The 17446-nt window shown below is 36.1% G+C and overlaps 1 protein-coding gene across 2 annotated transcripts in view; it reads left to right on the forward strand.

Annotated features, from left to right (window-relative positions):
* The window catches only part of SGCE (sarcoglycan epsilon), a 65908-nt gene that overhangs the window by 18922 nt on the left and 29540 nt on the right, over nucleotides 1–17446 (forward strand). For both annotated transcript variants that reach the window (XM_008686255.2, XM_008686256.2), the window contains exons 2-4: nucleotides 7179–7301; nucleotides 8901–9058; nucleotides 15099–15171. In XM_008686255.2, the coding sequence (XP_008684477.1) occupies nucleotides 7179–7301; nucleotides 8901–9058; nucleotides 15099–15171 (354 nt within the window). The remainder of the gene's footprint in view (nucleotides 1–7178; nucleotides 7302–8900; nucleotides 9059–15098; nucleotides 15172–17446) is intronic.

Raw genomic sequence — 17446 nt, forward strand, 5'->3', positions numbered from 1 at the left:
CCAAGTTCCAGGACTTCAAAGGACCATCTATTAGGGAGATGAGTTTTTCCTTCTAGGCTCTGGTTATGATGGTGGAAATGTCTCCTTTTAAACTTCAGGTTTGTTTCTTTCTTTAAACAAAAGAATCTTTAGGTTTGTTTCTTTCTTGAAATTGTGATTGTCAACATACTTCTTCTAACTGTGCAGTGTTATTACTATAACTTCACAAAATAAAGAATGAACTTGGATTATCTAGTCAAATTCTGGTTTGTCATCGAACAAGAGAGATAAGAAAGTGAAGGTGTTATGCAGCATAATTAGCTTGCCGTAGTGGGTCATAATAATATAACGTACAGCCACCAAATGTATTACTTTGTGTTTTCAAATCAACAAAATACGTGACTTCCTGGGTTCAAGTCCCCGGCTTTTCCTCTTACTATTCCTGTAGGCTTGAACCTGTCGTTTTGTGTCTCTGGATTCAGTTTTGCTCTCTATGAAGTGAAGGACTGAACTCTCCAGGAGAGCAAGTGCACGCCAACTCCAATCGGTAGTATCTGTCAGGAATCCTGGGTTAAGTAGAATGCTGAGGCCATATCCAAGTAAGAAGTAACGCTATGATCTGTCTTTGGTAGAGAAATATATTTGGCATGCTTAGACAGGATGACATCTAAAGCCCTTTTCAACTGCAGTGTTCATGAGACTAAGTTTATTGATCACCAATTAACAATGGTTTGCAGCCACTTTCCAACTGACATTTAAGAAAAAAACAACAGGACAAAACAAAAACATGCGATCATTATATGGAAAATCAAGACGTTTAACAAAATGCTTTCGGTAAGTGGCTTTGGTTGGAAGAGAGAGGAAAAAAACCTTTTTGCTTTTTGTAGAAAAGAGGCAAATCGTGGTTTGTCTTCTACTCATGTAAAGAACAGTGCCCTTATCTCTTAGAGGAATGAAGTTTAAAAAGGCAATGTAGTGCCTTCCTTGTGATGAATTCTGCAGCCCAGGCATGGTCTGCAAAATAGAAATGGTCTCTGGCCACTGCCAAATGAATGGCCTACAGCACTTTGATGTTGAGTAAACTCAAAGGTGAAGGGCAGACGGCTGAGAAAAGCTTCTGATTCAAAACCAAGATTTATAAAGCGGGATTGATAAAACACCGGGTCAATCTTAGCGAGGAAAAACAACCAAACAGGTTGTGTGCCTGGCTGGATACTGGTGTCCCTCAGAATATTTTTCTACAGCAATTATCTGGTTTGGTAATTAAATTTTAATTTGTAGAAATAACACGTTAAAAAATAGGTTGGGGAGGAAACCATAAATATATCAGACTCTGAAAACCCTGAAATGAGTTCTTTCAATGCAGAGATAGCAAATGAGATTCATCTCTTATAATCAATTCTGATTAATTGGTAGCAGCTTCTGGGAGTGCTGTGGATACCGGGCCTCCGAGCCACAGAAAGAGCTTTTAACAGTTAAAGCTGTAAAATATAAGACAAGTCTTATTTTTTCCCTGACAGAACTTACAATTTTTAATGAGCAGGGGTGGTCATATAGTAAAATAAGTTTAGCAATTATATTTTTAATGTAACTTTCTTTTAATATTCCAATTCTTAACATTAAGATTCACATAAGGATTCTTCATGTGAAGAGGATTTTGAGGAATGGAAATGTCTTGGTGCTTAGGCAAAAGTTTATTTTCGAAAGCTATACCAGATAAATGACTGTTTAGTATTATCTTTCATCTTAAACGTCTTTAAAAATCTTCTTCTTCATTTTTACCCCCAGTTTTTTTTTCTGGATAATACTTACCATCAAGGCAATACTACGAAGAGTTGAGAAATATGCATCATCTTATTTAAGTAATTTGCACGCAGTTAAAGCACCCCTGTCATGCTTCCCGTTGAATAGCTTCTCTCTTAAAACTCTCCAAACATGAGAGGCAAATTAAGAACACTGAAATGCTTTTAGAAATAGACTTTAATTTCTTATTAATAAATTACTTATTAATTATAATGCATTATAATATTCTTAGGCTTGTTTAGCTATTGCTAAGGGTAATAGATCACTTAATCAATAGATCTCTTTGTTTAAATTATGCAGTATATTTCCCACACAGCAAATATGTAAGAAATTATTTTATACAACACATTAAATCCATTCATTTTGATTTGACAGTCCATGTTTACATAATGTATGGGTTGAATTAAGACACTCTATGCTACACTTATTTATTTCTGAATGCATTTAATACATGGAGTTTACGCCGCCGTCTCAAGTAATGGCTATGTCCCAATTATAGTAAGATCATCTATTCAGAAGTACACCGCATCAACTAAGGACCAGGAAATACGCCACAAAAGGGTCTTCGGGTGGCCAAAATCGATGCAGCAAACGCAGGCCCCTGTTTTTCACATCTAGCAGAGCCCCGTGTGCGTGAAAACAGAACGAATTTGTTCTTCCTTTAACACGCCACGCCACCTCATTTGGTAGTCTGGTTTCTAAACCTGCAGCAGATTAATAGCAGCAAATTAGAAGGGATAGAGAAGCTGCTATAGGAAACATACTGATAGCAATGAGAAATGACAGCTGACACGTTGTCTACAGACGAGAAAACAGAAAATCTATAAAACACACAGCCTTAAAAAGCATTTGCAGACTGGGACCCACAAGCAGAGGTGTGAGATCAGTAAATGACAAGGCAACCAAACGGTCCGCAAGGGCGTCGTTATATAATAGAGCAGAGTGTAATAATTGATGTGCCAAATGTTGATCCTCCACCATCATGAAAAAGGATCGATTCGGTACTTGAGAAAACTCAGCTCTCCGAAATGTTTCCTCCTTTTGGGCTTCGTGGTGAAGTGAGGATTTACTATCTTAAACCTGAAAAATTAGCAAGTGATCCTGTAAGGGGACCTTTTAGAATGTTTACTTTGTTGATAAAGCATCTATGAGAGAGACGTACACATAATAGGTACCTAACAAAGGCCACCCAGACGTGAATACTGACAATACTTGATGACTTTCTTCTCGAAGAGTTCCGCGGAGAGACAGCTTTGAGATTGAAATCTAGCTGGGACTGGCAGGGTCTCACACTGAGCAGCTACTTTATTTTATAACCATGTACTCGTGCTTGGTATTGCAGGAGAAGGGCTGGTGAGTGTTCTCTGGACTTTTTTGTAGAGAAGGGACTTGGTATGTGCCTGTGCACGTGCATATGCCATTAAAAATAATCATGGTGCTAATTGTGAAGTTATATGCTATAAATTCATTAGCAATGCACCACCATAAGCCTTTCAAAATTTAATGTTTACTAAATACATCCAAATTTGCTTTTGTTTTTAAGTAATTGTAAATAAGCACTCAAATGCACACGCTCATCACGATGTCGCTCCCTTAGGGGGAAAATTTCAAATGGCCTATTAATAAAGGAAGACAGGACGCGATTTAGCTAGCATGAGGTCCCACTTTATTGCTACTGCCATCGCCGTCTGTTACTTGATTCTTGGCTGTCTGCTGTCACATCATTGTTGAAATGGCCTGTAGTTTTCTGTACCTTATGACTAAAACGTACAGAGACCAGTTTTTGTGAAGTTTTTGGTGGCATGGTAATGAAGGACATTGAGCTACGTTTAGGGAGGGTGACATAATTACCCTGGCCCCTTGCCCATATACCCCTTTGCTCTTCTCAGATATGAAATGTTCCCTTTAAAAAATGTGTTATTTATGACTACCTGTCTTCAGTTTTTAATCTTTGCAAATCTAGCTACCCTCGCTGTTTGAAGATGATGCGTTTGACCCCCTGTGGGTTGGACTTTTGGTTTAATTGTTTTTCCCATTAATGGTGATGGATTTGCACGGGACTTAGCCACACACTGGTTTCCGGTTTCATTTGTATCCAGTGGCATGTGTTTGCAGAGGTAATGGGTTTGCAGCCGGAGACGATTGCAAAGCCATGCGATACACAGAGAGACCAGACCCTGTGGCCTCAGCTTGATTAGCATGACACTGTGCACATGTATATTTCAGAGATTATTACATTTTAGTACTGTGTGTTTTTAGAGTTTAAATTTGATTTTTCAGGATTTGCTTTTAAAGAAGATAATATGCTTCAAGCTGTCCGTTTGTGAGTACTACTTAGATACATGTGAGCGCAACATGTGTTAGCCGAGTAACAGCCGTTGTTGCTGTGGGTGCAGAGCAAATCAGCATCATTTATATAGCTCATGTTTAGAACAAGAGCCTATAACTTCAAATTCTGTGTCATTTGTTGTTTCCAAAAGGAAGCTGGGTATAAATACTGCCCAAAGAGCCTCTGTTGAGGAGCGATTTGTTTTGAGAGTGACAAATGGGGAAGGTAAAGGTAAAGGGCGCTTCTCTAAAATGTGTGGGTGCCCATAATTTAAACTGATGCTGCAGAAAGGAAGTATTATTTTCACAGACAAAACATAGTGGCTTAGTCATTTTCCATTTCTCGATGATGAATGTGCCATACGTCCATATCATGTTTTTCTACAAGTGAATGGCTTACTATACTTACAGAGAAGCAGGCTTTACTGTGGAGTTGCCAAGGTAACTGACCAGCAAGTAGGCAGCCCAGCCGATTGCAGAAAGGCAATTGAGTACATGTGAATAAAGAAATGTGCGTGTCATCTTAAAACCCACGAGGGCCGTGGTAAATCGTGGCTTGTATCTGTAGATCGCAGAAAAGTCTTTTTATGAAAGCAGAAACTGACATGCTTGAAGTGAGGTGAGAGGCAGCGGTAGGTACCCTTTTAGGGTTCCACTTCAGACCTTGCCGAGGGCTATCTAGAAAACAGAATCAGTGTAATATTGCTTCATATGACCAACCTTTCTTTTGGCTTTCTAAGCTAGCTTTTACTACTTTATGGCAGCAAAAACTAAGGGAGACTGTTAGGAGTTTATAATGTAAATGGAGGATGATAACTATACATGTGTGAGAATTAATTCAAGTTATAAAACTGAAATTTAAGTGAAGTATTACATATATTTAGTCCACAAACATAACACCTGTGTTTACCTCCACAGTGCTTTTTAACTGGAAGCTGTTCATCCATTCAATAGGCATTTATAAAATTAGTCTATGTCAGACACCTTCTAGGTGCCAAGAAAATAACAAAGGTGAATAAAATTCAGTGGTGGACTTCAAGGTCTCTTAATCTCTAGTAAGTCAGATTAAAAATTCTGGAGAGATTCCTTTAGATGGTACAAAATTCTCCTGTGCTTTGAATGTAGGATTGTGATCTGGAATTTAAATACCTTTGGGTATAGAATGAAGTAACTTCTCAGTAGGGGTTCACGAATCTCTGTAATTTTACTCTTCTTATCAGTTTTTCTCCTTTTACCTTAATTATACCCCAGGATCACAGTCTTAATTTTTTTCCTTGAAAGGATCCCCCCAGTATTCCACAGCTGTATCTTGTACAAGTTTTCACCACAGAAATGCCCGAATCCCCATCTATAAGTTTCAGAATCTTGCTAGTATTTTAAGAGCCATGTCGAATTCTATTTCTTACATCAATCTTTTCCAGATCTTTTCCAGCTTCCATTGCTCCTCGCCATCTTTCCAGGTATTGCCGGAGGAGTGTATACCTCAGGGTGACGTCATACCTAGTTAGGTGAACATTGGTCTCCCAAGCCAGATGGTGAACTTGTGGAAGGCAGGGACTGGGTCTCCTTCGTCTTCATATTCTCCACAGCACCTAGCACTCAGGGGACGTTGTGGAGTCCGGGGGGGGAAAATTGCAAATTCTCATCCTCACTATTTTTCTGTGATTTGTTCATTCTTGTTTTTTGAAAAAGGACCATTCCACAGGTGAGTAAGTTGTTCTTGGAGAGAAGAAGCTGTGTACCCTGATTGCCTTGTAAAGGCTACTTAGGAATACTAGCAAAGCAAGTCAGGAAAGGAGGAATCTACTACATACCTCCTTTAAACGTAACTTGCAGCTTCCTTCCGTCTGTTGCATAGCCTTTGAAGCCGTGTTTTTAGTAGCAAAGCTATGGATATATGAAGCTACAAGCCAAATATTTTAGTTCAGTTCCCCATTTTTGGCAGCCATCCACAGAACTGCAGGGACAAGTTTTCACAGATAAACATTTTGTGGGAGTTCCTATTTTTATGCTGAAAAATTTACTGTCAATGATCGCGCTATCTAAGGCTTTTAGTTAGTTGTGAGCCTAGGGTGAGTAACCTTGAGGTTCTCAAGGTTAATTACTACATTTACAAATCTGTCAGTGACTAAGAAAAAAGAACTGACGGGATAGGATTTATCTGTTTAAAAGTTGCAGCCACTAGCCAATCAGGAAGATAGAAAAACTAAAAGAGATTGTAGAGGTGACAGGTGTAATGGCAGTAATGTGTTGGTGGAGGTGATGATAGCACAGGAAAAACAATAGGTGGGAACTAATCAAACCTATTTAGCCATTTTAGTGTACTCACATATCTTAAGCAATCAGCAAATCATGAAGTCTGTGCCCCATTTCATTTAAAGAAATTATTTGCACTGAACTTTATTATCTGTTATTGTTTATTTAGGGTATGGCATAGTGGAATAGATTATATTACGTGAAATAGTAAATGTCAAGATCAGGTAAAATGGGATAAAGGAGAGATACGAGGAGAGATACAAGGAATAATATGAAAAAAGTATCCAATACATTTTTATAAGTGTATATGAGAGTCACCTTACATATACTGATGGTATTTTATAGTCTGATATGCTATGTATAGCAAATAGTTAATACAGTTTAGATTCTTAGCATTTAAAAATTACTCTTTATACTTTGTTTTGATAAAAGGAAAAAAATAAACTGTAGTAATTATGTAGTCTGTCAGTTCTCATGATATATTTTGTTGGTAATAATGCCCATAAAAAGAAATTACTGAAAAAATATTATGGATGTCTTCATTATTTAATAACAATTTAAATTATTAAATGTGCCTAATTTTGTTTGCATAATATTTGAAAGTCTCTAAACACACCACGTTGAAAGAGTTGTTCTATGTTTTGTCCTGAAATCACTTCCCTTTAAAACAAACTTCTTAACAATATCTTGCATGTTGCTTCAGTTTTCCCAGAAATTTCTGAAGAAGTGAAACCCTTCTTTACAATGTAAGTGAATTATTGAAAGAATATCTCATTATTTGTCTATCTCTTATCTTTCCTCTTTGTTTTCAGTGTACACTATTTTCTCGAAGGTGCACTCTGATCGGAATGTATACCCGTCCGCAGGTGTCCTCTTTGTTCATGTTTTGGAAAGAGAGTATTTTAAGGGGGAATTTCCACCTTACCCCAAGCCTGGTATGTTCTCAGTGGGAAAAAAGTGGTTAATTTACTATTTTTTTCTTTTTGTTCAGTGTGCATAATTTAGATGATATATGATCAAATATTATTAACATTATTTGAAATGGTGTGTATATGTGATAAATTGGTTGTTGTAGGATATTTCCCATTTTAAGATTAGAAATTTAATTACAGAAGGAAATAATTCATTTTTGAATTTTTAAAAAAAGCTTATTTCTAGTTTTCCAACATTGAGTTTTGTGCATCTGACAAATGACCTACCTCCCTATGTTCGCTTAGAAATAATTATAGCTGTGCAATCATGATTTTCGGTATTAAGACTTAGATTCTTACATAGTACATTGATTTTTGGAAGAGCAAACATATGTTTTGGAAGAGAATATGGTATTAAGAAAGAATCCTCAAGAAAGCTTTTACAATATGAGATAATTTTATATAACTTCATAATAATATAATGGAGATTAGTTTTTCCTTCAAAATAATACCAATTATGATGCTTTATTTAGTTCGCCATTGGTTTAAATTATGTCATTTTGGATTGTCACAAATGCCACCAAATTAATGAAGATATAGAAAGAATAGCAAGAAAAAATATGTTATTACAACTCTTAAGTAACAAATTAAAAAAGGAGTTTTCTGAAAATTATAGCATTAGAATTAATATAAATATTATTTTTGTAGATTATAAGATGAATAACATACCTGAAAACTGCCATAGAAAATAGTTGACCATGTTTTCACCAGCAGTAAGAAAAAGTAATCTTTTCATCAGTTATTTAAAAAATGCTTTTTTATGTGGCATTCTATGTTTGCAAAACTATATAGCTGAAACTTTTGAACAGTAGCTCCAGCTTTTGAGAAGAAAATATGTAGTTAAGAGCATAGTTTCTGGAATCAGCCGAGATTAAATTCTAATTTCACCATTTGAGAAGTTACTTAACATGAAAAATTACGTATCCTGTCAGTAAAATTTGGACTAATAATAGTACCACTTCATAGGTGTGTTTGAAAATCAGGTGAAATTGTGCGTGTAGAGGCCGAGCACATTCTAACAAATGATGCTATTGTTACTGTTTCTTAGTTACAGTTCTTTTGGATTTAGCAACTCATTCTCCAAAGTTTTAAAAATACATTATTTTTGTTTTGATGACACTTTTATAATTTTGAGATATCCCTTGAGATTAGTTTGAAAGTGTCCAGCGTTTTATGAAAGAAAGGCTTCTCAAGAGAATGAATACATTAGCATGATTAGGGGATTTTCCTGAAAGATAGTTGTCTCGTTGGCAGAACTTTCACACACTCCTGTGTGACCAAAAAAAAAAGGAAAGAAAACAAAATTTCCAAAAACATTGTATGACTGCTTTCTCTGTTACATGAGATTTCTAGGCAAACTAAATAACCAAAAAGATTTTTTCTTTACTTGAGGCTCTAGTCTAAATTCCCAGATGGATTTTTTTTTTTTTTTTTTTTTTTTGGTGTGTATTGAGTTTGCTATAAATGTAAGAAAAAGATTTTAGGAATATTTTGATTGAAATTACAAAAGCAGCATGTGTGAAAATAACTGTTTTATATCTTAACTCTGTGCTTCTTGTCTAGGGGAGATTAGTAATGATCCTATAACATTTAACACAAATTTAATGGGTTACCCAGACCGACCTGGATGGCTTCGATATATCCAAAGGACACCGTACAGTGATGGAGTCCTATATGGGTCTCCAACAGCTGAAAATGTGGGGAAACCAACAATAATTGAGGTAATTTAATTAGAAAGAACAAAATTATATTTTTGGGTTTTTTGTAATTTGAGTTTCAAATGTTGAAATTAAAATTATATGACAGTGGTTTTCAGTATTTTATGCATAGAAACACATTAGATAACATTTGGAAATGTACCATTCCTTTCTGTTCATCTACAAAGGTTTTTGTTTTAGTTTTTATATACAAAAAAGAGCAAGCTAAATTAGTGGAAAAAAATTTAAAGACATTTAAAAAGAGATAGATTGGGGCGCCTGGGTGGCAGAGCGGTTGGGCGTCTGCCTTCGGCTCAGGGCGTGATCCCAGCGTTATGGGATCGAGCCCCACATCAGGCTCCTCCGCTGTGAGCCTGCTTCTTCCTCTCCCACTCCCCCTGCCTGTGTTCCCTCTCTTGCTGGCTGTCTCTATCTCTGTCGAATAAATAAATAAAATCTTCAAAAAAAAAAAATTAAAAAATAAATAAATAAAAAATAAAAATAAAAAGAGATAGATTACTGTAATATGAATTCTATTTAAGAAAATAAATACAAACTTAAAACACTTATTTGCTTTATATATTAATTTCAAATTTTCATGTTCATTGAAATACAGTCTTTAAACAGATATCTGATGAGCCCCTACCATGTGCTAAGTATTATAATAACTGCTGGTGGTAGAAAGATGAGTAAGAGGTGAGTCCTGCCATGATTCTGGTCCAGTCATTGAAGGACTGGAATGGAAATCCATTGTTAGCCAACATCATTCATAACCATTCTCATCAGAAGGTACTGTTTGATGCAGAGTTGTAAAAAGGTAATTAGGAATTCACTTCACAAGTAAAAGGAAGGCTATCTTAGTCAACAAAACAACACATCAAAGTCTTGGAGGTATGAACAAAACCACATGATCAGAGAACTAATTGTGGCTAGAAGGCAGGATACACCCCAGAGGGCAAATAATGGGAACAGAGGTGTAGATGTTGGTAGGGGTAGATCTTTGAGGGCTCTCTAAGCCTGCTGATAGGTTTGACCTTTATTCTGGAGGGATGGGTGGTATTAGAATTCATCAGATTCTAACCTAGTACCTGGCATCATACCTGGAATGTATTAGAAATTAAAACAATAATAAAAACAATACTGACATTGAGCCTTTAATAGGATTTAATACGTTTTAAAAAATAAATGGATATAAAATCTAGAAGTGTTTTCTGGTCTATTATACCCATCAAAATCAGAATTTTAATGGCAGTTAATGCCAGAAGAGTCTTTTTTTTTTTTTTTAAAAGATTTTATTTATTTATGTGACAGAGAGACAGCCAGCGAGAGAGGGAACACAGCAAGCGAGTGAGAGAGGAAGAGGCAGGCTCCCAGCAGAGGAGCCCGATGTGGGACTCGATCCCGGAACGCCGGGATCACGCCCTGAGCCGAAGGCAGACGCTTTAACGACTGCGCTACCCAGGCGCCCCCAGAAGAGTCTTTTATGCCCTGATGCCTGTAGGGGCTTAGATTCTAATTTAACTGATCAATTCCATAAAGGTTTAGTGGTAGTGACCAGGGCAGCAGCAGAGGAACTACTAATAGAATTTCCAGGAGCTTGTACAGGTCCTGAGTGGCATGTTTTCTATGTGGTATAAACTCTCAGGGGATTACATGCTTTGAGTTTTTCTCCAGCGTTTTAATCAGCCATAGAATGTGGATATGAGCTTCCATATTGGCCAAGAGGGGGTGTTTCTTCTTTTGAATTGAAATTTGTATTAACACAACTTTTCAATGATTTCTGTCAATAAATCTGCTTCCTTAAGAAAACATGTAGATACAGAAATAGAATATGTAGACACCTATCTCTATATAGATATAGAAATATATAGAGATATAAGGAAGAAAGTTATTTTGTGTTATTGTCAAGATAATTTTTAAAAATTTTCAGTAAAGTTATATAGGTTATTTACCCAAAATAATAGCAAATGTCATTTTTTAAATGGGAAAACACGAGAGGAATTCCATTTAAATTGAAGAGCAAAACAAGAACGAACCCCTCTACCACATCTATTACAGAATGTATTAGAAGTCCTAGCCAGTGTAGTAAAGAAAGAAAAAAATATTAAATCTTTAAGTATTTAAGGAAAGAAATAGAATTGTCAATGACATGAAGAGTCTATAAACTACTAAAATTTTAAGAAAGTCTAGTAGTAAGCTATAGGCTCCAATATAAAAAATTTGGTTATATCTCTATACACGAAAAACAAGTATTAAGAAAACAAATGTTTTAAAAAGATACCATCTTTAATAACAACAAAAATTATAGGATATTTAGAATAAATCTAATAGAAGATATGCAGAGTTTGTATGGAGAAAGTTATAAAACTTAATTGATACTAAGATTATGTAAATGAAAAGTTAGTCTATTCAGGGATAGGAATACTCGAAATCATGAAGGCATCACTTTCCCCCTAATTGATCTACAGATTCAATTCAATTCCAATAAAAATTGCAATAGGTTTTTTCATGAAACTAATGTCAACTAATTCTAAAATTTTTAAAGATGATAAATGACCAAGAACAATCAAGATACTCCTAAAGAAGAAAAAAAGGGGGAAAGCTTCCTTTCCTTTCCAGATATCAAGATGTATTATAAATCTATAGTAATTATCATATGGTTGTGTTGATACAGAGATAGAAAAATTAATCAAGTAATAGAATAGAGAGCCCAGAAACAGATATATCCACGTAAGGAACAATGATGTATGTCAGAAGAGATGGTGCTGCAGATAATCAGGGAAAACGATGTCTATTGAATGAATGGTGCTCAGAGAATTGGTTTGCCATATGGCAAACACAAAATTAGATTCTTACTTCACAGGAAATATAAAACTCAAGTCTAGATAGTTTAAGGATTTAAACGTGAAAAGCAAAATTTTAAACTAGTATATGAAAATGTTGAAGAATATTTTTCCGAGTTTGGGGTAGGGAAGCATTTCTCAAATCATACCTACATATTTTTACTTGAGAAAAAAGATTGAGAAATTTTACTTTGTTAAACTTGTCAACTGGTATTCATCAAAATAAACCATTAAAAAAAATAGACAACCCACAATCTGGGAGAAGTTATTTTAAAAATATATAGCTGACTAATGATGTGTATCTAAAATATAAAAAAGGACTCCTATAATAAGACATGAAAATCAGAAACAAGACCTGAATAGACATCTCACTAAAGAGGAGACCATAAATGGCAATTAGGTAAAGACACTTACTCTCATCAGTAATGAAAAATGTTCAAATTAAGACCACAATGAGAATTTTACCCTTGGTAAAAGTCATTGAGGGTGGATATGGGGAGTGGATAAGTACTTTGGAAAATAGTATTGAATATTTTACATAGCTTAGTATCACTGTACCCTATGATCCAGCAGTCCCACTTCTAGGCATATACCCAAAAGAAACATTTGCAAACGTCCACTGAAGACATGGACAGTCATGCTTATTGAACAATGTTTGTATAGCAAAACACTGGAAATGCACAGAGCAGTGGAGACCCAAAAGTCTGTCAGCATGAGAACAGATACAAAAGTTCATCAGCAGAATAGATAAATAAATTGTGGAGTTTTCACACAGTGAATTAAAAAAATTTTTTTTTATAGAGTTGACACACAATGTTACATAGTTTCAGGTGTACAACATAGCGATTTGACAACTCTCTGGTTATGCTCACCACAATTGAAGTACCATCTGTCACCGTACAACTCTATTACAATATCGTTGAGTGTTTACAGCAACAATGAAGGTCAGCTTGCCCAGCAGCACGGATAAATGTTGTAAACATAATGTTGAATAAAAAAACAAGTCCCAAAAGACCACATAGAGCTAAACATTTTTCAGGAACTCGAAAAACAAGCAAACTAAATAATGGATTTTAAGCATGCGTGCATTTATAATAAGACTATATGTAAAATGAATGGGGTGATAAGCATAAAACTCAAAATGGCTACTTCTGGTTGGAGAGAGGGATAGGAGAGAAACACGTGTTTCTCTCAGGGTTCTCGGGTTCATGATGCTCTCATACCGTACTACTAACATAATGTTATGAATATGTCAAATAATATGCTAAAAAGATAATGATGAAAATTTAGCATCTCTTTCATTTAACACAAGTAGTGATTTATCTGCAAATAACATTTCTTTATTCATATATAGTAACATATTTACAGTATTTAAAAATATTCTATTAATATAGTCAAAAAGAGTTTTGCATATCTTAAACTCATTTAGTTAGTTGATTAATTTATTCAGTAGATATTTACTAAGCATCTAAAATAGATCAGCCACTGTTCTAGAAATAGGGGATCAAGAAAGTGTACATACATGATACCTTTCTGCCATGAAGGGCTTCACATCATCATGATAAGTAAAACTTGATTGAGAATGTTACGGTATTTAAATATCTCATTAGAAGTGATAGAAGGGCTGCATTCTGTTATAGCTGTTAAAATTAAACATTAAATATAAATTCAGATAATAAAATTCCCTTCCTGATTTATGAAACATACTTCACCCTTTTCAGTAGCCTGTGACTTGAAAAAAATATTAGAATTTATGAAATTTATAATAATGAGATTTGTGATAATTATGTAAAGGCTAGCCATAAAAATCTTGCCACTAACTAGAAAATGTCTAATGTTTCTGAGTTTTAGCTGTGAGATAGTCTAACAAATAGTAGAAAATTGATACTTTTTTCCATTGAGAGTATGATTAAATTTTTTGCAGGGTAAACCTTTAAAATCATGAAGATTCTCAAGTCTTTTTTGCATCGTTTCAGTTTCTTCTTTGTGAACAATAGTTCCTAATTTATTTTAATGACTAGTCTTTATTTTAGTGTCCCGAGTGAACCTCGTTGATTATGTGTCCCAACAGATAGCAACAAGGAAGTTGTTAAATCCAACAGAAATTTGACAAATTGGGGACAGAGAAATCCTTTTAACTTTGTGCAATAATAGGCTTTTCAGAATATGTATTTTGAAATATTTAAAGGTTTGGACTTGTTTATTCCAAAATTCCGGTGTTCTGTTTTTCTCTCAAATAATATTTCTGATAAGTGTGATTTCTTTCATTTAAAGCTCATATACGATGCTATAAAAATCTTTGCTATTTATTTTTAAACTGGCAAGATTGTTCTTTTTAGTTCGAATCGGTTTTGTCCTGCTCTTTCGTCTCAGTGCTCACTCCAGCTACAGTCAATGCCAGGAGGCTAGTGCTGGGACGCTAAGACTATTACACAATCATTTGTTGTTTTTGAGGTACTGCAGACCTGTCTGAGTGATTTAATATCTGTTATAAAGTTAATTATTCCTTAATTTTTGAAGCCATATCCTGTTGTTGGCCTTTGCTTTGTTTGTTGTTTGCAGTGGCTGTTTCTGAGTTGACTTTGATGTAAGTTCATTGGCTCTGCAAATGTTTACTAATATTTGACTCTACAAAGGGATTGATTCGTGTTTTTTGGGGCATGTGCCATGAGCCTTATAGACTATGATCCTTACTGCTCTACTCCCATCATAAGGCAGATATGATTTCTAAGGGGTTATTCATGCATATTTTGACTGGTTGGTGTGCAGTTTAGTACTGAATACAAGCAACACAGAAGATGTGCTTTTTTTTTAAAGCGTACTTTCTAGTATAATCCTCAAGCTCCATTTAAAAGTACAAAAATACATTGTATTTTTTTTTTTTTTGAAATCTTAGAACAGCAGTGGTAAGTCATTTCTAATGGTTAATCCATTTACTAATGCTGCATCTGCCTTGCCGCTAGCACTTAACGGTCTTCTGTAAAAGGGTCTTTCTGATTTTAACTTTTTGTTTTAGCATGTTAAATAGACTTGGCTAATTATTTATTTTCCCATAACATTGCTAAAAGCTCTGGGTTGTGCTTGCCTGGAGAAGGCACATTTTGTAAGTACATAAATAATGAAAATGGAAAGAACGACAATTTGTTTTCATTTTGTCCTTAATGAATTTTGTTTCCCAAATAACATTTCACTTCTTTAATATGATTTTCTTTTTCTGATAGATAACTGCCTACAATAGGCGTACCTTTGAGACTGCAAGGCATAATTTGATAATTAATATAATGTCAGCAGAAGGTAGGTATGGAAGATATGTTGCTGATTGTTTTCCTATTTGCAAGAAGTATATCATTATGGTTTACATCTATGCAAAATATAGTTAAGGATTTTCAGGTACCACATACCTAATGTAACTAACGAAATGGTGAAGTGTAGAAAAGAGAGCCAAGCAATCTTTAATGAGTTATAAAATATCATGATGGGTGATGGTGCTGAAAAGCTCCAAATAGGGAGCCAGGCACAAAGGCCACTTATCTGTACAGGCTTTGGTTTCATCATCTGCAAAATGAGACTAAGATTAGCATTTCTCCCCCAAGTCTGGGGTAAGGAAGGAGTCGATGAGTTAAGGATTGAAATGTGCTTGTCAATGCACGATCAGTAATTAGTAGCTAGTTTTATTATTTTATTTTAAAACCGATCATAGGTAGTGGTTTAGCTGTGTGTGAAGACAGAGAGTTGTTAGATAAACTGGAATTTGGGTCACAGTCTCCTCCCTGAATAGCTAACCCTGCATTGTTGGGAGTCCGTCAGCAGTTTGGAAGTACATATACTCAAATTGTACGTGATTCCCAAGGATTTGAAAGGTTAGGGACATGGAGAATATTCCAAGAATTGCTCTCTCAAATATTCTGATACGATTTTGGCATTTGATTGGGAAAAAATACAGACTGCTAAAAACTTTGTAGTTAAAGTTTATATATCATGGGATACGCCTCTCTATCCTAGATATCATTTATGAGGGTAACAGAAGAAAAATGGACACAGCATTTTTACCCCTAAAATTAGTAAAAGAACTGCGCATCCTGAATAGGGAAGTCAGAGTTCTCTTTGCTAGGACAATTAAATGAGTAAACACAAAACATTTTATTAGGACCTATTAATTTGGAACTTGCGGTAGTTCAGAAAAAGTTGAGTTAGAAATCGCCTTTATACTATATGAAGGAAAGTAATTTCTATAGAATTGATACTGTAAAACATAACTGGGTAGATCGCTTAAAGATTTTGCACCCCTTTACATGAGTTTTTTTCCCAGGTATTTTAGTAGTATCAATTGCAGACAAAAAATGTGCTAGTTTAAATTTAAAGCGACTTTCATATATGAAAAGCAAGCCCAAATGCCAGTTCTCTGGGCCTGGACAGAAGATTCCCTGTCCTGTTTTCTACTTCCCAAGGCCTTTTGGTAGGTATTTCTGCTTGGAACAGGAAGACTTTCGCTCCCAACTTCAATTGTAATTAGATGCTTGCATCCGGTCTAAAGCTATCCCGGTAGAACTGGAATACCACTAATGATCGGAATCATCACAGAATTCCCTTTCTCCTTAGGAGTTCATCAGTGTAGTGATATGGATACTTACAGTGGGCTTGGACCACCAACCTCACCATTAAGTTCTCAGGGGGCTCCCCATTCTCAGGTACAGGAGTCCCTACAGACTGAAAGATAGCCTGGTCTACAGTTTGAACTTCCTCCTCAAGTCTGGTCTCAGTCCTGGTAGATACAGAATATACCAGTATCCTAATAAGTGTTTGATGTGCCGGGACCCGTGTTCAAGCAGATACTAAGGGAAGACTGCTGGACATCTGTAGGACTGGAAGTTGGCTTTACAGGCTGTTCATCTAAATCGGGGATTCTGAAGGTGTGTTGCTGAGGGAGGAAGACTAGATGGGTTTCGGAAGCCTCCACTTCTATTTCAGGCAGAGCTGCCCCACTGCCTTTTACATATGAAAACCGGCGAAACAAACAGCGTGCGTTTATCCTTGCTGGTCCGGACGGGACGTCTGTGGGCACTAGGATGGACACATCTTTGAGCAGGGCAGACACACGCGCCATTTCTCCCAGAATAGGTTAGGAAAAGAAATAGCAAGAGTGGCATATCAGGATAATCCTGCTCCGTCTGACTCCCTGCCCAGCTGTCTCCTGCTCTGAGAGACCTAATGGGAAATTGGTCCTGTAAATCACGGAGCACGAAGCTCAGGGAGAGTACAGAGAGTGATTCTCTAAATTGGGTTTAGTGCCTCAGAGACCTGCCACCGATCTGTTGGCCTACTGTTCCCTTGGCCTCTGGGATGTCCAAATATAGCAGGCATGGGATTTCCCCAAAGTTAGAAAGCTCCTATGACTCATCTTTGGGAGGTCTGGCAGCAACGCTTGGCTCAGGAGTAGACAGCCTGCAGCTGCTCGGCCCAGAGCCTCTGAGGGTGTGGCGGCCGCGGGTCTCAGAGAGGAGCCACGGCGCAGTGTCACATGGATTAGGAAAAACCAAGCAACAGTTCTCCAAAAAGGAACATTAAAAAC

Source organism: Ursus maritimus, unplaced genomic scaffold (assembly GCF_017311325.1).
Source record: "Ursus maritimus isolate PB19 unplaced genomic scaffold, ASM1731132v1 scaffold_3, whole genome shotgun sequence".
Lineage (NCBI taxonomy): Eukaryota > Metazoa > Chordata > Mammalia > Carnivora > Ursidae > Ursus > Ursus maritimus.